This window comes from Filicampus tigris, chromosome 22, assembly GCF_054856515.1.
Source record: "Filicampus tigris isolate MCC_2025a chromosome 22, RoL_Ftig_1.0, whole genome shotgun sequence".
NCBI classification, from domain to species: Eukaryota; Metazoa; Chordata; class Actinopteri; order Syngnathiformes; family Syngnathidae; genus Filicampus; species Filicampus tigris.
In genome coordinates this window covers 5,271,158-5,292,918 of record NC_141238.1, presented here as the reverse complement: position 1 = coordinate 5,292,918, position 21,761 = coordinate 5,271,158, and the positions used below count along the sequence as shown (strand labels likewise).

At 43.6% G+C, this 21,761-nt stretch overlaps 3 protein-coding genes and 2 long non-coding RNA genes across 19 annotated transcripts in view; 2 read left to right on the top strand and 3 right to left on the bottom strand.

Annotated features, from left to right (window-relative positions):
- atp2b1a (ATPase plasma membrane Ca2+ transporting 1a) overlaps window positions 1-2,606 on the top strand; it is a 72,955-nt gene extending 70,349 nt beyond the window's left edge. Inside the window, 1 exon segment of the mRNA XM_086022351.1 lies at window positions 145-2,606. Within this exon segment, the coding sequence (XP_085878477.1) occupies window positions 145-534 (390 nt within the window). The 3' untranslated portion in view covers window positions 535-2,606.
- A 749-nt stretch (window positions 2,607-3,355) lies between these two features.
- mest (mesoderm specific transcript) lies at window positions 3,356-19,050 on the top strand. 9 transcript variants are annotated; one of them, XM_086022215.1, is made up of 22 exons: window positions 3,361-3,451; window positions 3,691-3,858; window positions 4,669-4,748; window positions 4,841-4,918; window positions 4,990-5,126; window positions 5,581-5,639; window positions 5,706-5,746; window positions 5,819-5,889; window positions 5,987-6,088; window positions 6,600-6,676; window positions 6,745-6,808; window positions 6,880-7,015; window positions 7,105-7,328; window positions 7,479-8,713; window positions 9,690-11,037; window positions 13,036-13,102; window positions 13,619-13,690; window positions 17,553-17,634; window positions 17,706-18,017; window positions 18,095-18,216; window positions 18,404-18,538; window positions 18,672-19,050. In XM_086022215.1, exons 1-12 carry the CDS (start codon window positions 3,442-3,444, stop codon window positions 6,995-6,997), a joined length of 1,005 nt encoding a protein of 334 aa, XP_085878341.1. In that variant the 5' UTR covers window positions 3,361-3,441; the 3' UTR covers window positions 6,998-7,015; window positions 7,105-7,328; window positions 7,479-8,713; window positions 9,690-11,037; window positions 13,036-13,102; window positions 13,619-13,690; window positions 17,553-17,634; window positions 17,706-18,017; window positions 18,095-18,216; window positions 18,404-18,538; window positions 18,672-19,050. The 9 variants fall into 9 exon arrangements, with proteins under 9 accessions (XP_085878348.1, XP_085878341.1, XP_085878342.1 ...); XM_086022222.1 differs by having other exon boundaries at window positions 3,356-3,451; window positions 3,669-3,858; window positions 7,105-8,713; XM_086022216.1 differs by having other exon boundaries at window positions 7,105-8,713; window positions 17,742-18,017.
- On the bottom strand, window positions 3,666-4,289 carry LOC147126621 (uncharacterized). Its single transcript, XR_015084718.1, has 2 exons — window positions 4,089-4,289; window positions 3,666-3,885 (listed from the first exon to the last, which is right to left on the bottom strand). It is a non-coding gene; the product is annotated as an uncharacterized LOC147126621 (long non-coding RNA).
- copg2 (COPI coat complex subunit gamma 2) lies at window positions 7,074-12,728 on the bottom strand. The gene is made up of 24 exons (XM_086022213.1): window positions 12,570-12,728; window positions 12,105-12,157; window positions 11,914-11,994; window positions 11,774-11,845; window positions 11,629-11,708; window positions 11,475-11,550; window positions 11,287-11,379; window positions 11,083-11,169; window positions 10,827-10,984; window positions 10,607-10,740; window positions 10,458-10,525; window positions 10,183-10,371; window positions 10,014-10,109; window positions 9,665-9,908; window positions 9,508-9,583; window positions 9,340-9,443; window positions 8,545-8,670; window positions 8,395-8,463; window positions 8,115-8,296; window positions 7,918-8,047; window positions 7,751-7,848; window positions 7,541-7,679; window positions 7,374-7,472; window positions 7,074-7,292 (listed from the first exon to the last, which is right to left on the bottom strand). Exons 1-24 carry the CDS (start codon window positions 12,604-12,606, stop codon window positions 7,162-7,164), a joined length of 2,622 nt encoding a protein of 873 aa, XP_085878339.1. The 5' UTR covers window positions 12,607-12,728; the 3' UTR covers window positions 7,074-7,161.
- Window positions 17,477-20,157, bottom strand: LOC147126618 (uncharacterized). 7 transcript variants are annotated; one of them, XR_015084712.1, is made up of 11 exons: window positions 19,619-19,878; window positions 19,083-19,143; window positions 18,978-19,004; window positions 18,830-18,886; window positions 18,683-18,762; window positions 18,436-18,506; window positions 18,287-18,345; window positions 18,093-18,198; window positions 17,807-17,989; window positions 17,698-17,754; window positions 17,487-17,617 (listed from the first exon to the last, which is right to left on the bottom strand). It is a non-coding gene; the product is annotated as an uncharacterized LOC147126618 (long non-coding RNA). The 7 variants fall into 7 exon arrangements; XR_015084717.1 differs by having other exon boundaries at window positions 17,477-17,617; window positions 17,807-18,195; window positions 18,441-18,506; window positions 19,619-20,157; XR_015084716.1 differs by having other exon boundaries at window positions 17,477-17,617; window positions 17,807-18,195; window positions 18,431-18,506; window positions 19,619-20,156.
- Between the last annotated feature and the right edge of the window lie 1,604 nt (window positions 20,158-21,761).

Genomic DNA, 21,761 nt, shown 5'->3' with positions numbered 1-21,761 from the left:
CGACTTGCACGTGTTTCACTGACAGCGTTCTTGTGTTGAGGCCACTAAATCAAAACTCACCTCATAATGACCCCGATTTTTTTTACCGACGCCGTCCGTCCGTGCCGGTGGTCTAACGCCGCGTTTTCGCCCCCCTGCCTGCAGATCCGCGTGGTGAATGCATTCCGCAGCTCCATCTCCCTCTATGAGGGCCTGGAGAAGCCCGAGTCGCGGACCTCCATCCACAACTTCATGACCCACCCGGAGTTTCGGATAGAGGACTCGGAGCCGCACATCCCCCTCATAGACGACACGGACGCCGAGGACGACGCGCCCACCAAGCGCAACTCGGCCAGCCCCCGCAACGCCTCGCCCGCGCCGCCCTCCCCGGTCAGCGCCGCCCCGCCTTCCGGCGGCCCCGCCCTCAGCCCCGCCTCCCCAAACCAGAACAATAACGCTGTGGAGAGCAGCAACCACCTCCTCCCGGAGGCCACCAAAGCGGGCGAGCCCCCTGTGCCGGGCAGCCCCCTACACAGCCTGGAGACCTCCCTTTGATCGCAAAGCACGCCCACCTCCCCGAAAGGCACCTTACCACTTTTCTACACCCGGGGGGGGGCGGGGAGCAAACCCGGGGGCTGCGCTGGGCGGGGCTGGACGAACATTGGGAGGAATGTAACGGCTTGTGTGGATTCTTTTCGCTTCTTCTTCTTCTTCTTCTTCTTCTTCGCTTCTTCTTCTTAAATCACACCAGGACTGCACCGCCCCCGTTTTTGGTTTGTCTGGCTGGACAAAGGCGTGATTCTAAACTCTTGATTGAAAGTGACCTGTTTTTCTTATTCTACTCTTATTATTAATATTATTTTGAATTGCGACGACGAGGAACGGAGGAGGGAGGAGGTCCTCACGGCTTGAAGACGACAGAACATTTTCGCTTCTCTTTAATCTCGATGGTGTTGTATATTTAGCTCTTTGGCCCTCGCTCACAAAAAAAAAACTCATTTCTGCTCCATTTGGCTGTTAATATTTTGACTTATTTATGTTTATGGAGGAAAAAAAGCAGGTCTGTTTACAAAGTTTGTAGATACTTTTTTTTCTGTTTGTAGGCAAAAGAGCTTCCTGATGTATGATGCAGAAAACTGGGGACAGATTTCCCCAAAAAAAGAAAAAAAGGAAAGAGAACATTATTTCAGATACTGCTGTATTTTCAGGAAAAAAAAGGGTGTTTCTATTGAAACTTAAGTATTTTTGCCTGCAAGTTTTATTTGTTATATATTTGTAGATAAACATAGAAACTTCTAGCCAAACCAATAAACACTAAGTCTTGTATAGAGAGGAGGTCCGCCCGGCCCGGCCCTGCCCCCGATGACGTGTTTTGGAAAATCGCTATAAATATTTACTCTATAGTTTCCACGTGCACAAAACCTTCCGAGAAAAAAAAAGAAGTCCTCGTTTTCATCCACTATCTTGTGTTCAAAGATTTCCACATGTTGAAAGCTTCACACCACAAAAGGGAGTCGACGGGGCTCATATTTAGCAAGCGTGGCCTCTTCCAAAACACATTCACAACAAGGTGACACACTTTTACACGTTTATTTGCACAAAAGGAATAACACAACATCAAGTGAGTCTAAATTAGCCAGTGAGAATGTGCCTTTGCTCGAGTCGACGTTCAAGCTTGATCAACCCTGCGGATGCTTGCTAAATATAGACCCCGCCCCCCCCCCGACAGTCGTTTTTAGTTCTTGGAATCTATGTACTTGACACTTTTAGTGTTTCTCAGCCCCCCTCACAGATGCAACATCTAAAATGTTCCGCTTTCTTCCCCCTCCCCCCCCACTTACACACACAGAGGAAACCATTTTTGGACACCTGATGTACTGGAAGCGCTAAAAAGGATCTATATCTTTTTTTTTTTTTTTTTTTTTTTTTTTAAAGAATAAAGACGAGGCATACACTGGTATCTATCTGCACAGGGTACTTTATTTCCTAGCAAGAGTTTTGATACAGAAACAAATGTACCTTTGTATTTTTATGACGATAAACTGATTTATTGAGCTTTCATCATGCTCATGAGACAGTTTGCGAAGGATTTGACACTGCGGGGAGGCCACTCAAATATGTGTTGTTCTGGAATATTCATCTCAGGGTGCAAATAGGTTTGAGGGAGAGAGAGAACAGGCCTCTTTTTGTTTGTTTTTGTATTTTTGTTTTGTTTTTTGTTTGGTTTGGTGGCTGCACGTTCTTCCTGCAGACCCCCTCGGCTTTCTTCACCCGGAGGCGTGTGGAATAAACATTGAGAGGGAGCTGGCCTGTTGTCCTTGTTTGGTTTTACAGATATGACAAAATAGCAGCTAGGAAGACCTTGAAATCACAACAACAACAAAAACGGAATCCATACCAGGAGTTTGTTCTGTCGCTTCTTCCTGTAAATACACAGGAATGGATGTTGTTGTTTTTTTCCATCTGTTTTATGGATTATTATTTTTTTATCTTTTAACATTTGGAAATAAAAGTACTTCATGTCTGTTTATCTTGAGCATTTTAAATGGATATCGTGATTGGATTTACATTTGAAACTTGTCGAGTAATGTGTATGGTTTTTAAAAATAAATAATGTATTTAGCCTATGTGCAGCGGCCCTGTTCATTTTGCAGTAGCTCCCCCCCAAACTTTCTTTAGAGAAATGCTGGATGTGTTGCAATTTGTTGCGTGCAATCACTCATATGTCTGTGTGACCGTACTTATTTGTTTTATTGCAGATAAGATTAGCAATCAAACAAAGGTCACTCACCACTGAGTGTTACATAACGTTTGGCTCAATTGTCTCAACTTAAAAATACTCATTTTAATCATTTATAACACGAAAGAAATAGAAATACAGAAATCGATTACTTTGTCATTGTAGTGCACAATGAAATTGAAATGTTACTCCTTGGTGTTGGAAAACACAAACAAGGATATCTTTAAAATGTAGTCGAAGCAACTAGAAAAAATAATGGTGATTGTACAGTCCAGAGAAACTAGTAGTGGTGCTCTATTACACATTATAATGCATTAGGGCGGGGAAAGTGAATCCGCTCATGTCTAGGGTCGATCAAACCAACCAGTGTACAGTGTTAATACAGTGCATTTACCTGCATTTACAACATTTGGCCACTCGGTGGCAGCAAAGCCTATCGTTTCTTTCTCGTGTTGGTTGAACAACGCAGATCGTGTAATGAAATCAGACATAACTCTCTTTGCATTAACAACTGGAAACAGTTATCACGTAAAATCAGCATTAAAGTCAATAATATTTTTTTAGGATACAAAACATAACTTGGATAAATATGAGTCCAAGTCTTTAAAGTGTATTAATGAAAATTTGAGAGATTATATTTAGTCCAAGGGAGTGACAGCTCTGTCGTCACGATAGTCTTTGCCGCTATGGAGGCTAATCTCAGTCCGAAGGTCTTCACGTGAATGTTTTTAAGTGAGCATTTAAAACCTTTTAAACTCTTTATGTGTCGTTACGTCCAAAAGTTAGAACCGCATATAATACTTTTGCGGCCCCGTATTTTATTTTGTGTTGCTCGCTGTGGGGCTGAAAGGGTTTTACGATAGAGCGCTAGTGCTAGCTAATGCTAACTGTAACATTTAAGTTTCGAAACACAATGGTAGGAAATTCACTGGCGTGTGTGTGAATGTAGTCTTTCGATTTATTGACATGAGCTGAGCGGTCCACGATGAAAGAGTGGTGGCTTCACGTCGGCTTAATGTGCATCCCGTTGCTGGCTGTCTACTTGCACATCCCGCCGCCTCAGCTGTCTACTGCACTGCTCAAGTGGCACAACGCCGGCAGAAGCTTCACCTTCAGGGGCAGCGAAATCTTCTACAGAGGTGCTTAACGCGTACTCCTTCAAATGGCTTTGAAAAGAAACATTTTCTCACATTTAGAATGTTCCTCAGGTGAATAGTTGAGATAAGCATTCAAGTACACCTGCACTAGCGCATTCGTTATGTACCATTCGGTTGTATTTAACTTTTAAGTACATTTAGTCTTGTTAATGTGCATACAGTAATTTAATTGTGGCTTTCAATAATGTTAAATATACTTTTAGGAATACAACCTCTGTCTCGGTTTTGAGTAACACTTGGGACTACTGTTGTCACGTTTCCGGGATGGAGGACCCAAATGCAGGGAGGCAGGAGGTACTGAAGAAAATATTTATTTACAAAAACGAGGACAAATAAATCTTGAAAAGTCCAAAACTCAAAGTAGAAAAGAAACACTAAGAAACAAAGCACAACACTGGGAGAAACAAAACAACCTGACAGCGACAATGATCCAACAAGGACAGAACAAAAACTAGGAACTTAAATACAAGCATACTGACAAGACAACGAGAAACACTTGGATGAGATGCACAAGGTAGGAGGGAGGTGATTGGCTAACACAAGGGGGTGGAATGCAGACAGGTGGACACAATGACGAGACAGACACAGAAATACTGAGAAAACAAAACAAAAAAAGCCCAACAACTACAATAACAACTCTGGTATTATAATGTTAGTCATGATGACGGTCCTTCGAGTTGAGTAATTGTTTGAGGTGATACTGAGAACCTCTGGTGTAATTCACTGCTTCTCAATTATTTTCTGTTAAATGCAGAATGTGTACAGCATGTGTCACGTGTCTTCTCCAAACAGACTCCCACGGCGCTTTGGGAAGCTCCGACATCGTTCTTCTCCTCCATGGCTTTCCCACCTCCAGCTACGACTGGAACAAGGCCCGAGTGACACAACACATTCCATATGAAAATTATTATTTCAATATTCATTTTTAAATTGTTGTGTCCACTCTCTCTCCATCCTTCAACAGATTTGGGAGCCACTCACCCAACGCTTCAACCGGGTCATAGCACTGGACTTCTTGGGCTTTGGCTTCAGTGACAAGCCGGTGAGTGTTTCACGTGTGATTCTATTGAAACGGAACTTTACTGATTAATTTCCTGTTGCCGTGGCGCTCAGCGACCGCACAGATACTCCATCTTCGAGCAGGCCAGCGTGGTGGAGGCGCTGGTGGCGCACTTGGGTCTGGCCAAGCAGCGCATCAACCTTCTGTCACATGACTACGGCGACACAGTGGCGCTGGAGCTGCTCTACAGGTCGACTTCAAAATTATTTTCTGCACTTGCCTTGTGTTTTTAGCACCAGCACTTCTGTGCAGTTCGGCAGTTAGCCAACAGTTCGCCAAGTAAGAGGTGAAATGTGCTTGATTCAAGCTGATTTTACGTTACTCCCGTAAAATATGTATTTGCGTGTGGACAGACGGCTAGCATGTTGCTACACACAACAACGGGAGAAAGATGACAAAAATTTAATCCAAAATATGCTACAACTGAAGTTTATTTTAAACAGGCAAGTAAACAAAGAGAAATAAACATTGTATATTTCAATGCCATAGTGGTCAAACCATATAAGAACAAATGTCAGTTAGCCCGATGCTAACATAGAGTGAGAAACACTATAGATGGGCTGGCAGAAATTAGCTCTGATGTTGCGTTAATTATAAACCAGGCCATGAAAAGCACCAGCGATAATGCTTTCTTGTCTGGACAGGAGTGACCAAAACCGCACGGGTCACCTGAACATCAACAGCTTGTGTCTCTCAAATGGAGGTTAGTGTGTTTGCAGTACGTTCTTCCATTTTCGGAGTCACTGTGACTGACTTGTGCTTCCCTCAGGCTTGTTTCCCGAAGTTCACCACCCTCGCCTGCTGCAGATGGTTAGTCCCACCGCCCGCCTGTTCACAAGCTTTCACTGGCGTCTCACTGAGATCCATTTTGCCTCCCTAAAGCTCCTCAAGGACTCCACGTTCCTTGCTCCCGTCCTCATGCGGCTCACCAATTACATGATATTCCAGAAGGGGTCAGCATTTTTTTTTTTCCATCTAAAGTCACAGACCCCCCCCCCCAAAAAAATAAACAAACAGTTACCAACAGTCTTTCTTTTGTTTGCATGACAGGATCGGGGAGGTTTTTGGGCCATACACGCAGCCGACAGACGCGGAGTTTTGGGATATGTGGACTGGTCTGCGCTACAATGACGGCAACCTTGTTTTGGACAGGTGTGTAAGAAAAAAATAAAATAAAATATCACTGTGGTATATTTATATTTTACAGTAATAACGTAATGTAATAAATTGGTGTTCACACATTGTCCACCAGGGGGCAGTATAATCATGTCATGAAAAAGACAATCACAACTGCTAAGTTAGCTGCAACAATAAGACTTTTTTGTTGCAAAGGTATACAGGTAATAGTAAAAAAAAATCCATCACTGAAAGGTGAACGACCATGACATCGACACTAGTTTGATTAGCCTGTGACATTTTGTATTGTGCTAGCAGTCTTTCCTATGTTATGCCATTTGGTAAAATAACAGTGTATTTTTTTGTATTTTTGTGGGGGTTTACTGCAAACAACATTTTTCCCCCCCAAAAAAATCACTCACTGTTGCCTTGTGAATGTGTGAATGTCAAACAGCATGTATTTTGAAAAACAGTTCCAGTAGTGCTGTTTATTTTATGCTATTTGAGCACATTTACAGAACCTTTTAAAGTTGTTTTTGTCTGTCAGTGTTCTACAGTACATCAACCAGAGGTTAAAACACAGAGAGAGATGGGTCGGCGCGCTCACATCCACCTTTGTGCCACGTAAGTGACATCACACACACACAGTGGTGTCCTTCATGTCTACTCTTTCTGACGTCCTTGTCTTTCAGTGCACCTGATCTACGGCCCACTGGACCCGGTCAACCCACACCCTCACTTCGTCCGCCTTTACCAGTGAGTGTCCTTCATCTTCCGCACCGTTGTTAGCATGTAGGTGACGTGTGCGCGCTGTGATGTTCCCCCAGGCAAATGGTGCAGAGGTCAACCGTCAGCGTGTTGGACGAGCACATCAGTCATTACCCGCAGCTGGAAGACCCCACGGGCTTCCTCAACGCTTACTTTAACTTTATTCACTCGTTCTGAACTTGAGTGACGCGCAGAGTAAGCAAAGAGCTTGATGATCAAATAAATAGTTTTGTACAAAAAAAACAAAAACGGATTGTTGTAATTACTTTTTATTTCTCTTCTAGATTCATAAGTAGCAGATGATAGATTTAGACAAAAGTAAAACGAGAAAAGGTTGCGCTTCAGCCCACAGACGCCAGGATGACGTCGACGACCGTTTCTTCGTCGCTGCGGACCGTCACCTGCATGGTGACGCCGTCGGCCAGCGCGAGGCGGGCGCGGACGAGTGTGTCGTGACCTCCCCGGAAAACACCTGTGAAATCAGGGAGAAAAAAAAAAAAATTAATCCGTGAGTGAGTCTTTTGCACAAATTGTGTTTTTCCATGAAACCCACCGGCGAGAAAGAGGATGTGCGAGTTTTTGTTTTCTGGCACTTTGTCCGAGCGCTCACACGGCTGCATGCCCAGGAAGCTAACGATGTTCTTAACTGCCTCTGTAGGAACAACAACGCGTTGGATGAAAGAAGGTACCGCCAACGCCCGAGAATTCTCACGAGCGTACCGTCCAAAGTGCGTACGGACGCCAGCGCGAACGTCTCCTCCTTCTCAAACTCGTCTCCCACTTCTTCCCAGGCCGCGCCGAAGTTCGGCTTCAACACCTTCTGGATGTGGTCCGCCACGGTCACTTCCAGGTCCTCCAGCTGCGGGAGAGCAGCGGAATGAGACGAACGCGGGAACGAAGAAAATCTCTCGACGGCGCGCCGCCACTTACCACGTACTCGTCGTCGTAACCGTCGTCGTCGGGCTCTCCCGTGTTGGGGTCGCAGTCTCGGACCAGGTACTTCATCGTGCAGCTGAACGTACACGAAACTGCAAACGATGTCATGATGTGAAACATTCCGCCACGAGCGGCCAATCACAACGTGGCGCTCGTCTCACCGGCCGTCGGGTCGTCATCGGGCAGGCGCACTAGCGTGTAGCAGGAACCCGGCTGGCTGTACGGGAGGCTGGCGGCGGGAATATAATGAAGCACCTCGTAGGACTCGGACGGCTCCATTTGCACAAGAACCTGGAATGGCGACCAGCAGTATTAGCGGACAGTGAATTGTGTTGCGATTAACTGTACGGTCTGGAACCTTTTGGAGAAGTTGGTCATTGAGCGTGTTGGTGCAGTCAAACTGGAAGACCATGTGCCTGGAGAAGGTGTGCTTGATGCAGCGCACCACGTATTCCGTCTCGGCTTCCGTCAGCTGCACCGGCTCGGCCGACTTGAAGAGCGGGCCGAGACCTTGGAACTCCGGGATGGCCGCCAGTTGTTCTGAAAGCAGAGGAAGTTCCAGTGGCGGCGCAAAAAAAAAAAAAAAAAAAACAACAAAAAAAAAAGTCAATGGACACTTCCTGGAGGGAAGATTTCACCTTGGTAGATATCCTGGCGGGACGGGGCCAATTTCTCTGGAAGCTTGCTGGTGGCCACTGGAGTGATTTCTGAACGCAAACAACACATTTAGAAGAGATAATACAACCAGAAAATAATGAATCTGCCTTTCCGAGACTTGACCGACTTACCTGTTTTCTGTTCTGTGATGGGAGTGGTGGCGAGAGGAACCGTCTTCATGTCGAACGGCTTCTCTGAGGGATCCAGCGTGTACTGGTGGAGAGACTTCTCCAGACCGGGGACGGACACAGACAAGCCTGAAGACAACAATGTGAGATGAGTGCTGGGAGGACACTCAAGGTAGGGCTGGGCAATTAATAGATTGAATCAAATTACAAACTTTTCAGGTTAAAAAAAAACATTTTTTAAAAAATATGTTAACTGTTCACATTTCGCCAGCCATTTGGTATCGTTTTGGGTTTGCGGCATCAAACATAAGCTAACAGTCCACTTAAAAGTATTTTTAAAGACTTGAAATCAAAGTGAGTAGCACAGAAGGGAAAACTCCTGTTAAGAAGCATAAAAAATATTACATTTTTTTTTTTTAAACCATTGGGGTTTTTTTTAATCTGACAATGAACACAAAAGGCATGACACTAGTCTTTTTTTTTTAAATAAATGAGCACTGCAAGTACCAGTAAACTTAGTTGTGTGTTTTTTTTTTTTGCACGGACTGAGTCTGTCCTTGTTTTTTCTCCAGCACATCAGGTTTTCATAACACTAAAAATAATAGTAATAATACGTAATATTTATAAAATATCAAACGTCACAGCTATAAATTACAATGCATGGTAAAATATGTCTTGTATAAGATTTTATCGGTAGAACTTAAAACTTAAAAACTAACCTGATGTGCTAAAAAAAGTTGTTTTTTTAATTGCCCAGCCCTAACTGAAGATGCTAAATAGCAAGTGATCTCATCTCACCATTGAAAATGTAAGCAGCGTTGAGCGCCTTCTGCTTCTGCTGCAGCACGTTCATGTAGAATGTGGCCCTGTCACGCACCTCGTCGTCGCTGTCCATCATGCACCTGCAAAAACACGACGTTTACTTGGGTCTGGCAGTAACATACGTTAACATATAAAAATAAATACCTCTGCATGAGAACCAGAACACTTGGCAGCAGGTCGTCATTCTGAGCACCGAATTTGGCCAAAGCGCTAACCGCAGCTAATGAAGAAAAAAATAAAATAAAATAAAAAGTTAAAACCAAAAAAAGTGTTTAAGTGCACGTCGAGGAATGTGGCTGACCGGCTCGCACGGCCTCGCTCTCCAGCACCACCCTGTTGAAGATGAAGCGGATGTACTTGGACGGCTGCGGGGTGCGCGGTCCCTCTTTGCCCAGCAGGTGCAGAATCTTGGTGGCCAGCACCGTGTGCTCGCAGTCCTCGATGAACTCGCACAGGTGCGCCAGGCCCGTCTCTTTGCTCTCGGGGTTCTCCTCGATGATGCTGATGATGCAGTCCACGATGGCGCGCTTGTACTCGAAGCCGCCCTTGAACGCGCCGTCAAAAAAAAGAAAAAAAAAAAAAGAAAACGCAGGTGAGCGCTTTTTCAAGTTGAAATGATGATTTTCTGGAGTGGTTCGTTGGCCGCTTACGTCGTCTCGCAGCATGTTGGACAGGAAGTTCATCATGACGCTGTGTTTTCTGGGATACTTTTGACACAGAGCACTGATGGCCTGCACCACCACCACCTGGAACCGCAATCAATGAAATCAAGCGCTGCCTTGGATTCATCAAGATCATCCCGGGATCGAAAAGCCTCACCTTGAACTCGTCAGAGATCTCCGAGACGAAAGACGAGATCTGCTTCATGAGTCGGTCCACGCTGCTCTCGCTGCCCGTCTTCAGCAGCGTGGTGATGGCCAGCGTCGCGATGCTCCGGTTGGAGTCGGTGATCAGGTTCTCCAGGTCCAGGTTGCACGCCGTCACGGCCGAGGGGTGCTTCATCGCCACCTGGTGGCCAGGAGCACATCACCAAATGTCACTTAAAGCGTCAACGTGAGAGCGTAGAGGAGAGGGGGGGGGGCCGGGTGCAGTACCTTGTTGAGGGTCCGGACTGCTGCGTATCTCAGCGCAGCTTTGGGGGAACTGCAGAAGAGCTGCAGAACTTCAGAAAGGAAAAGTAAATATATATTTTTTTCAAATCACTTATCTCAGCCATTTTGTTTTGCTCTTTGCTCTAACCTACCGGACACAGCGGGGGCCAGCTCCCTGGCCGTGCAATTGGGCATGTGCACGATGGCCGAGGCGGCCTCGTACACGACCATCTCGTTCTTGTTCCTCAGGCAGCTCTCGATGAAGTCAAACAAGGGGCTGTCGTGACTGCACATACGCAATTTTTTTTTTTTTTTAAACGGGATAACAGGAATGAAAGGAGCAGCAAGGTTAGTGTTTAAGTGTCTTCTTACCCTCCTTCCGTCTCGTCCAGAAGCTTGCTGGCTATGCGGATGAGCATGCAGTAGGCGAACGGCGACTTGAGGCCCGACTTTGTGAACTTGTTGAGCATCTTAGTGACGGCCAGCCGGTCGTTCTTCCTCAGGTGGTACAAGAGGCCCAGAGCGTGGTACTGCGGCACAACATTACAAGTGGAGTGTGGAGCAGCGGTGTATGACGTCCAAGGTAAAGCACACAAGCTTTTATGCATCGTTCGGAGCTTGTTCTCACTTGAACCATGATGTTGTCGCTTGAAGCCGCCTCCTGGGCTTCGTTCACCCAACGTTTCACCACGTCGTAGCTCATCTTCACCATGTGCTGAAACAAATAAAAAAAAGAAAATTCAAAACTATACTAAGTCTGACTGGAACATAATACCGTTAAAAACCTGACATTGCAATTGTACATGTGAGTGTTGACCGATGTGCATCTCACCAGTGAGGAGACCAAGGCCGAGCTGGACACGCTCGGCACCTTGTCCACGATGGCCTGCTTCATGTACCTCTCGATGGCCTGCAGCATGGTGGTCTGAAAGACGCGTAGACAGAGTCAGCATTTTTTTTTTTAATTCAGCCCCAGAATTCAGGTTAGCTTAGAAACATTACTATTGGTGGACATCTTACATCAGTGATCCTGCACAGGGCTCTGATAGCTGGTCCTCTGTACACGTCGTCTTTGCCAGTCATGTCTTTGGTCAGGCTACACAATGACAATTTATTTATTTATTGAACACAGACAAACAACCTAATACAATAGTGCAACTCTAGTGCAATGAACCTGCTGGTGACAATAATGACGTCCTCAGAGATGTTGGCCATCTCCTTGATGGTCAAGTAGCACATCCTCCTCAGGGTTTGCTAATAAGACAAAATGGCATTTATACTTAAAAGTTAACACTTCAAAATGTATTGTTTGAGCTTACATCATTGGATTGGAAGAGTCTGGTCATGGCAAAGAACGCCTCGGTGGCTTCAGTGGTCCCAAAATGTTCACCCTAAAACAAATAAAAGCAAAGTAATGTGAGATGGTTGCAAAATTGAAACATGCGCTATTCTGTGCTACCTGGTTGAGCAGGTAAATAATCTTGGTGAGAATGTGCAGGCATCTTCGCGGGTTGATGGGCGTCTCGTTGAAGATACGAGCCTGTGAACAAACGAGAATCATCATCATCATCATCATCATCATTCACACACATCAACATGCTATTAATTCTGTTTGATTCGGAATACTGTACATGCAAATTGGAAACGTACCTCTTGCAAAACGGCGCTCTTCTCCAGATGCTGGAAAGGGTTTGAGCCACTTCCTGAAAGAAAACGGACATGCATATGGACGTCACTGACGAGACGCAGCTAACGTTGCGAACATGATTTCATCATGCTATACTTAAAACTATTTATCCTTACATTATTTAATTATCAGTACATGCAACACTGGCCGTAACGCTACGTCTCTAGCTAATCTTACCGTTTAAAAATCACTTAATTACACATTACAAAATCCATTAAGTAATGCATGCATTTATCTATCATATGTGCGTCAAATAAATACTTTGAAATGTCATTTTAGCCAACGTTGCAATATTAATTCACCGCGATCGCTCATTTTCAGCTACCATGCTAGCAATTTGTTAGCACGCCAAACGCTAGCCTCCAAGTTATAAGACTTACCGATCATAGTCACCACTACGAGGCCAAATATGAAAGCTCAACACTCACCGGACTCTTCGTCTTTTTTGTCAAACTTCTTGATCATCGTGTCGAAACTGTCTGACGAGCAGCAGACGTACTATGTTGAAGGGATGCTAGCAAAACCTTCCACGTAGTCACAACTTCACTGGACTTCCGGTAACGCGTCATCATTTCTTTTCACCCTGCTACAAAAACTTTATTGTAAACAAAAAAAAAGGCGTATCAATGCAAATATTGTTTTTTATATTTATTTTTTTAAACAATGTATGTGTCGTTTGACACATATTAACGCTAATTTGACCCTATAGTTCATTATTCGCTATTTTAATTTTTTAGCTGGTCAATTTAACTGCGACCCGGAAGTTAAACTGCCGGAAAAGGAAACGGGCAATTGTTTGGTTTGGCGTTTTGTTTGCTAAGGTTATGTTGTGTTTTTAAGTTTGTTAACGCTGCCGCTTACTAAGTTATTTTTTGATTGTTTATATGTGCATAGGCGTCCACAATGAAGGAACATTGTCGCCGCGTCAGCTGTGGCAAGAGTAGCGACACGGTGTGCAAAGGTAACGCATGCTCAACTTTTCCACGTTTTCACTGCTTGCTCCTCTTAAAGTATATTTCTGTTTAAAAAGAAACGCTGTTCTATTTAGCTTGTCCCTCTGGTAACTCGGTTAGATAAACTCAAGAGGTGCATCTACACGATCTAACGAGACACAATACTAATGCTATTTTGTAAAGTAACTTAAAAAAAAACCGTCCAAAACGATAAACCATTTGAGATATCTAGAAGAACAAATATGTTGTTTGTTTTAAATCCATTCAAAGATCATACTGACCTTAACTATTGTATTTGTCCGTTGATTTCTATTAAAAAGTGGACAACTTGTAAAAAATTACATTACATTTAATTATTAGTGACATACATATTTGCATATTTGAATGTTTTAATACTCAGTAGTTATTGTCTGACAATCCAAGTTATTTATGCAAATTGGCACGTATGCAAAAAGACTTTGTATGCAAATGAGCTTCAGATGCAAATGAGCTTTCTACTCATTGCTTATATTTTTGTTTGCCAGGATTGAGGAGGTGTTGGACGAACATGAAGCCGACAGAAGTCGAGTTCAGGAGGTGGATGGGTCTGCAGTACAGTAAGGGCAAGTTGTTTTTGGACAGTGTGTTGTATTTTAAGGGAAAGGATGCCATATTGTGTGCTTGGGGTCATTCCAAGCCAAATCACCCAGTGGGTTTAATTTATCAGATTTTTGATTTGGTTAAACTTGCTGTATTTGTTGATAGTGATGGCACAGCACTAAATCTCAAATTTGAGGTCAATTGGAGCAGAGGTTTGGGCGCTAACGCCCACCGAATATTAATGAGTTCAGCAAAGGGGCGTGGCCACCTTTCTTTAAACCTTTATCTCAGAACTACTGGGTCAATCTTCACAAAACACGTATTGTTGGAAAGGGAATTCAACAAGGAATCCAAATATGCAATTATCTAGAAGATTGGTGCAATTTTTTTTAACTTGAAATTTTGACCTAGGATTTCACCTTGAAATCGGCCTTGTGAGTCACTGGTTGGTATGTGATCCACGAGGTCCGATTTTAGGTCAAAATTTAAAATGACTAAAATATGCACCAATCTTCTAAATGATTGCAGATATGAATTCCTTGTTGATTTGGGTTTTGTGACGCTTGATCCAGTAGCTGAAATTTAAGGTTTTAAAGGAAGGTGGCCCCGCCCCCTTACTCATTTAAAATTCGGCGGGCCATAACTCACAAACCTCTGCTCCGATTGAGCTCAAACTTAAGATTTAGTGTTGTGCCATCACTATCGACAAGTACAGCGAATTTCGTGCAAATCAAAAATCGGCTTGATTAAACCCGCTGAGTGAGTTGGCATGGTATGACCCATTGAGGAGGTGAGTGTGCTGCCACTTAGCCATTTCTCAGTGCGCTTTCACCTCTGCTTGGTCTACTTCACACACGCAAGCACATCATTCAATGCTTTATGTTCACATTTGTTTTTGAATAACAATGGTTATTTAAAAGAATTAATTATTTTTTAAAAATAATTATGAATTATTTAATTTAATTTAATAATAATTTGAAAAAATTAATAAATTGGCAAAATGCCTCTGACTTATTGTTTTTTAAATGTTTACATATTTTTTTTCAATAAGTTGATGTTATTTTGCCTCCTCATTAAAATAATAGTATTAGAAAAATCCTTAAAAGCACATGTTCCGAAGCATTGAATGATGGGATTGCAAGTGTGTCAGTGTTGTGCAGTCTATGAAGCTCGGGTTTTGGCCCATGGAGATGGCTTTGCCTGTTGCGCTCATGTGACATCACTCACCTCCTCAAATACACATGATGGCGTCCTCTGTTGCTATTTCCATGTAGAGCCTGTCAGTCAGTGTTTGTGTGTAACTTAAGTCAAACTTCATTGTGAAAATGGTGTCAAATTGTAAATAAAATTAATGTTTGTAATACATTGTTCAACAGTAAATAGTGTTTGTTTGTTTTTTTATTTATAATTTGACACCATTTAACCAATGTTGGTGTATGACAAAAATTAAACACTGAATGACAGGCTGTACATGGAAGCAGCAGCAGAGGGCGCCATTTTGTGTATTTGAGTAGGTGAGTGATGTCAGCCATTTCTCAGTGCGCTTTAACCTCTGCTAGATGTATGACACACACACCAAGAACATCCTTCAATGCTTCGGAACATGTGCTTTGAAATGACATTGTTGTTGCTTACATTATTTCGTGAGATTATTAAAATTTTTTAATACGTTTTTAAGAATGTATGTAATATTGCCAACTATTGAAGTACCTATTTTTTCTCTTCTAAAAAGCACATGTCCAAAAACATTGAACGATATTCTTGTCTGTTTGCGTGTGTCGGTGTTGTGCAGTACATGAAGCTCGGGTTTTGGCCTGTTGCGCTCATGTGACATCACTCGCCTCCTCAAATACACATTATGGCGTCCTCTGTTGCTACTTCCATGAACTGCCTGTCATGCGGTGTTTGTATTTAACTTAAGTCAAACTTCATTGCTAAAATGGTGTCAAATTGTAAAAAAAAAACAAAAAAAAACGTTTGTTTGGACTATATTGTTGAACTGTAAATAGTGTCCATGTTTTATTGCTAACTGCACCCTGACTGAGTTTTAAACTAGCGTTGCTATCCACAATTTGTCTTTGTCATGTTCTCCTTCCTTAGAGCCTCGAATGGACGGCAACCGGACTGTTCAGGTTTGGCCTCTGCCCCAAGCGGGCTTCCTCGGTTCACGCTCAAGGCCAGATGGCGAGCTGGCCTGTCTGGCCTTGAGCATGAACCGAGGAAGCCCGCTTGGGGCAGAGGCCAAACCTGAACAGTCCGGTCGCCGTCCGTTCGAGGCCCTGACAAGACAATGACAAATTGTCCACAATGCTATTTGATACTCGGGGAGGTGCGGTGAGCAATCAAAACACTAAGACACCAATTTCCTGTGCAAAAGCAAAAAATATAAAAAAAAAAAAAAAATTATAAAAAAATTTTTTGACACCATTTTACCAATGTTGATGTGTGACAAAAGTTAAACACTGGATGACAGGCTCTATGTGGAAATAGCAACAGAGGACGCCATCATGTGTATTTGAGGAGGTGAGTGATGTCACATGAGCGCAACAGGCCAAGCCATGTCCATGGGCCAAAACCCGAGCTTCATAGACTGCACAACACCGACACACTTGCGATCACACCATTCAATGCTTCGGAACATGTGCTTTTAAATGACATTGGTGTTTAAATGCTTCCATTATTTATTGACATTATGATATGTATTTTTTCAATAGGTTTGGCAATAACACAGAGTTACTTTTTATTGTAATGAATTGATGTCATTTTGCCTACTTACTGAAAGATATATTTGATTTAAAGCACATGTCCGGAAGCATTGAATGATGATGATGTTGTTGTTGTTGTGCGATCCATGAAGCTTTTTGTCTTGGCCTGTTGCGCTCATGTGACATCACTCACCTCCTCACGCACTCAACATGGCATCCTCTGCTGCTGCCTGTCAGCCAGTGTTTGGGCGGAACTTGAATTTATTGCTAAAGTGGTGTCCAACTGTCGAAATAACCCTGCTTGTCTTGACAATACATTGTTCAACTGTAATCCGAGTCTCCGTGTTTTATTGCTCACTACACCCTCACTTAGTTTAAGATGGCAAGCGGACTGTTCAGGTGGCGCCGGAAGACGTTTGGCCTCCGGGCCGAGCGGGCTTCTTCCATTCGCGCTCAAGGCCCGACGGCCGGACGTCCTTTGCGGCGTTCGAGCACGAACCGAGGAAGCCTGCTCGGAGCAGAGGCCAAAAACATCTTCAGAGACAGCCCGAACGGTCCGGTTGCCGCCGGTAACAAGGCCCCGAAAGCAGATTCGGAGCCACACCCACTTGCAAGTCATTATTCGACATGCAAAAACATTTTCTTAGCCCCGCCCACCTCCGAGAAAAGACCAATCGGCTTGTAGCATGTAAATAAATTTGCATAGCTCCACCCACACCCCCAAATTTGACCAATCGGCTTGCGGCATGTAAATAAATTTGCATAACCACGCCCACTTTTCCACCCAAAACGGCCGGATTTTTGGTCTTATTTGCATATCCACGCCCCCTTATGCTAATACCCCCTGGGTTGCATGCTAATGTATTTGCATAACACCACCCACTCATTAACCCAACCAATCAGATCAGAGCCTGCTTCCTAATTTGCTTAGCCCCACCCACTTTTTGCCAAACCCACCAATCAGATTGCTGGCCTGTTGTGTCATTTGCACAACCCCACCCCCCAAGCTTTGCCACACCCACTTTCCTTCCATCTTTATTTTAGAATTAACTTTTTTTTTTCTTAGATTGGTTTACATGAAGTTAGACAAGATGTCATTTGTCATCAGTTTTTATTTATTTTGCAGAGTACATGTGTAAAAAAATAAAATAAAATAAGTTTGCTGCATCGACAGGTGTCTTGTCGCTGCCTGGTGAAGTCGTCAGCCAGCGGGACCAAAGCGTTGAGCAGCATGTGGACCTAAAACAAAGACAGCCGTGAGTCCTAAGTCAACTAATACTCTGGTGCAGCAAATATTTTACAAATGTGCCAATACCCACCCGTACAGAAGGTGATGTGACAGTTTTCTGGGACTTGGTCCAAGTGCTCCTCAGCATCTGCAAAAGATCAAAATTGGAATAAAGGACATCAAGAACATTGAAAGCTTACCGTCAATCGTGAAACTTCTCCAAGCCGATGGGCTCAATCAAAGCCTTGGAAGACCGTCACTGCCTGCTGAACTGGACCCAAGACAAGGACACCTGCGAGTTACAACACTAGTGCAACCGTCTCAAAGTTGTCGGCAGGCCGCGCCAAAGTCAGCTTCAGCCCCTTCCGGACGTCGTCCTCCAGCTGACCCGAGCAGAAGCGACGATGCAGAGTAAGCAAGGAGCCCACAGTCAAAAAGAATTTTGAACCACCAAGTTTTGTTGAAAAGACCATTTATTTCACTTGCAGATTAAATGCAGTCGCACATCAGAGGGGGGCAAAGTTGCACTTGAGCCCAGGAAGACCAATTCCAAAAGGCAGCGTGAGGACAGCCTGGACCAGTGTCGCGACTTCTGCAAAACAAAAGAAAGGTGAGTGGCCACAGGATAGCGCCTTTTACTGGAAGCTTCTCTGCACAGTCACAAAAAAAAATACTCTTACACTTAAAATTTGGCTAGCTTGTTTGCATCTTGGTCATGATGCCACGTTTCCTTCACCATCTACAACAGACAGTCAATTAATTATTTTGTCTTTAACTGAGCAAGTCTTTTCAAACAGAAGCATCACAAGAGAAAAAGGATTTACTGTACTTCACCAGCCAGTCCACTCCGAGTCGATGCTGGTTCAGGTTCTCCAAGGACAAGAGATGCTTTGACGCCACCTAGTGGATATGAGAAGGAAGAAAACCAACATGTGAGTACTTGAGCACAGAATGGAAAATGGACCTTTGTGTGGGTCCTGAAGCGCATCCCAGTGCAGCTTTGGGGGAACAACAATAGAGATTTTGTTAAAGAAAAATGTTCACAGCCGCCATTTTGTTTTGCAGAGTGCTCAAACCCAGCAGACGCGGCAGTGGTCAGCCTCATTCACAGTCATCTTGTTCCGCAGGCAGCTCTGGAGTCAAGTTGCTGTTTTAACTGCACAGACAAAAAAAAAAAAAAAAAGTTAAGCAGGATGTCAGGAATAGTAACTGCAAGTCCTTACCTTCGTTCGGTCTTGTCCAGGAGCAAAACGGCTACTTGAGGCCAGACCGTCAACGTGCTTTTTCAAGAAGAAGTGTGGCGTTAACAATGAGGTAGTGTACGTTTGGGATCCTCACCATTTGAAAATAAAATACTACGCGTGTTCCCACCTGTAACATGTCATCACTGGAAGCCTCCTGCATGTTGTAGCCGCTCAAACAAATTAAAACATATGATACGATATATTTGCATGCGTATGAGTGTTTGTGTCTCACCAGTGACGAGAGCAGGGCCGAGCTGGACACCTTGGCAATGGCCTGCCACAGGATGTGTGGGCTGAAAGACAGTCAAATAGTTAGCAACATGACATTTGGTAAGCACATTTAAATAGCGCAAAAAAAAAAAAAAGTAGGGTCTCGCAAAGCCATTTTAGGCTCAAGTTGGCCATTCACTCCAAGATGCGAGTCTGTGGACAGAAATTAAACAATTAAAACACAAAACTAGAGTTGATTCTCAAAATTGTGAATGTACAAACGCTGGCAACTTACCTTCTGCCAAACTGGGCTCTTATCATGCTGGGAAAAAAAGTGTCATTTTATTTAAACTTTGATGACCGCGAGCGTTTCTTTGTCGCCTTAAATGTTTGTGTCATTTTATCAGGCGTTTGACGTGAATTCGATCGCGCAAACACTTGTGAGCTGGCATGCTAGCAAAGTGTTTGCACCGAAAACGTGAATTAATGGTCAGAGTTGACAAAGATGACTCTAAAAAAAGAAAGAAAAAGAAACTTTAAACACTACATTTGTCAAACCTTTTGGTCCTCTCGTTGCGTTGTCGACGTCAAGTTGTCAGCCCCGGTGGAGAAAGAGAACGCTCGTTCAATTAGTCGCAGGTTAAATAGATTTTCGCTAACGACGTCATAACCTGCATTTTTTTCAAAAACTTTATTTAACCAAGCGAACCCAAAAAAGTGTTAAGACTGCATTTTGACAGAAAAAAATAGAAAAGACGCAAAGCAGACCCAGTGGGGTTCGAACCAGGTATATTTGTTTCGTAATTCTTGTAACTAACCATTAGGCTAACCTTGCCTGAGATTTCCGGTATGCTAAGTCGTATACATCCTATTCTAGAAAACGAGTAGCCAGCAAAGGACAACTACTTCTATAAATTCAATCGTCAAGGCCAGAATTTTTGAGCTGGTGCTGGTCGAGTGGTTAACGACTCTGCTTACAGTTTCGGTGTACCCGTGTTCGAGTCTCGTTTTCTACACTCTCACATCCTCATGTGCATTTATCCATAGAGATGGTGCTCTGAGCGAGGCTCGAACCAGGGTCACCTGAACCGGAGGTAAAGTTTTACACCATTCGACCATCATTATTGAAGATTTGCGTGATTTTTCACTTGTATTTGTAGACAATCTACACCGGTTTAAAGTCAAATATGACATTATTTGTGCTCGATGACAAGCAGGGTTGGTCGTGTGGTTAATGACTACGGTTCCGGTGCATGTGAAACCGTGATCGAGTCTCGTTTTCTGCACTCTCACATCCTCATGTGCATTCATGGGATGGTGCAGGAAGCGAGACTCGAACTCGGGTCACCTGAACCGGAGGTAAAGTTTTACACCATTCGACCATCACAACTGAAGATCTGCGCGATTTTTTACTAGTATTTGTAGGAAATCTGCACTGGTTTTAAGTCAAATACGATATCATCCGTATCGTTCAGCAGGCAAGTTTGGTCAAGTGGTTTATGACTATGGTTCCGGTGCATGTGAAACCGTGATCGAGTCTCGTTTTCTGCACTCTCACATCCTCATATGCATTCATGGGATGGTGCAGGAAGCGAGACTCGAACTCGGGTCACCTGAACCGGAGGTAAAGTTTTACACCATTCGACCATCATGATTGAAGATTTGTGCGATTTTTTACTTGTATTTGTATGAAATCCACAGTGCTTTGAGGCCGATATAATCTGTGATGTGGTTTCATACACCGTCTTCAGTATCCGTGAACCTGGTTCTATCCAAGTGACCAATTTTCCTCATTTTATATGTACAGTATATTGAAAAAAGACGGAAAGACCAGGGATCGAACTCGTTACCTCCGGTATCGCAGTGCTTCTCTTATTCCATCGACCATCCTTCCATGACGGATTCGACCAAAAACTAAATAAGGTCATTTGAAAGCGACATGATCAGAAACCTGGAGCTCCGGTTTGCTGAGTAACACCCCACCCATGCCCCCACCCCCGGTAATCAGATATGTAATCCAATGAACTACGAATCCAACGAGTGCCATTCTGATGTATCTTCTGTAATCAATGCTATCGCCTACCCTTGGGTGCGGTTACTCCAGTCATCCACAGGAGGGCAGTAGTGTATCACATCTGGTGCTTTTCCTTTTCCTCTAAACTGTTATCATGCCTTTATTTGCCCAAGCACACTACTGGGTTTATTTTTGGGACTCATTCGAACATAAAGAACATGCAAGGAGTGTAGTTGGTTATCTCAGCTTTATTTGGAGAAACACAAGATGACAAGGACATTTCACAGAAGGAAGTTCAAGATGAAAAGTGCTTGAATACTCGCGCCTCATGAAGGCATCTTGGGGAATTTGATGATATCCAGTAGTATCGTGACTTCAAGTTTAATTCATTCTGTGACCAAGATAATAGATTAAAAAATAACTTCTGATCAGTCTGTGCTTTTTTTTTTTTCAATACACTTTCAGCAATAAACTGTTGTACTAGACTTGACGCCACGCGCATTCTCTCTCGTGATTGGTCCGTTATGTCACATGTTGCGATGACGTACAGTTATCTCCGGCTCGGCAATTTATTTGTTGCCACGGAGGACCGGATCCACCACGAAGATTGTTGCTGCTGCGAAGCATAATGGCTATTTTGTTGTTGTATGTAAAGTGCTTTGCAACAGCTGTAGCTGTTGTGAAATA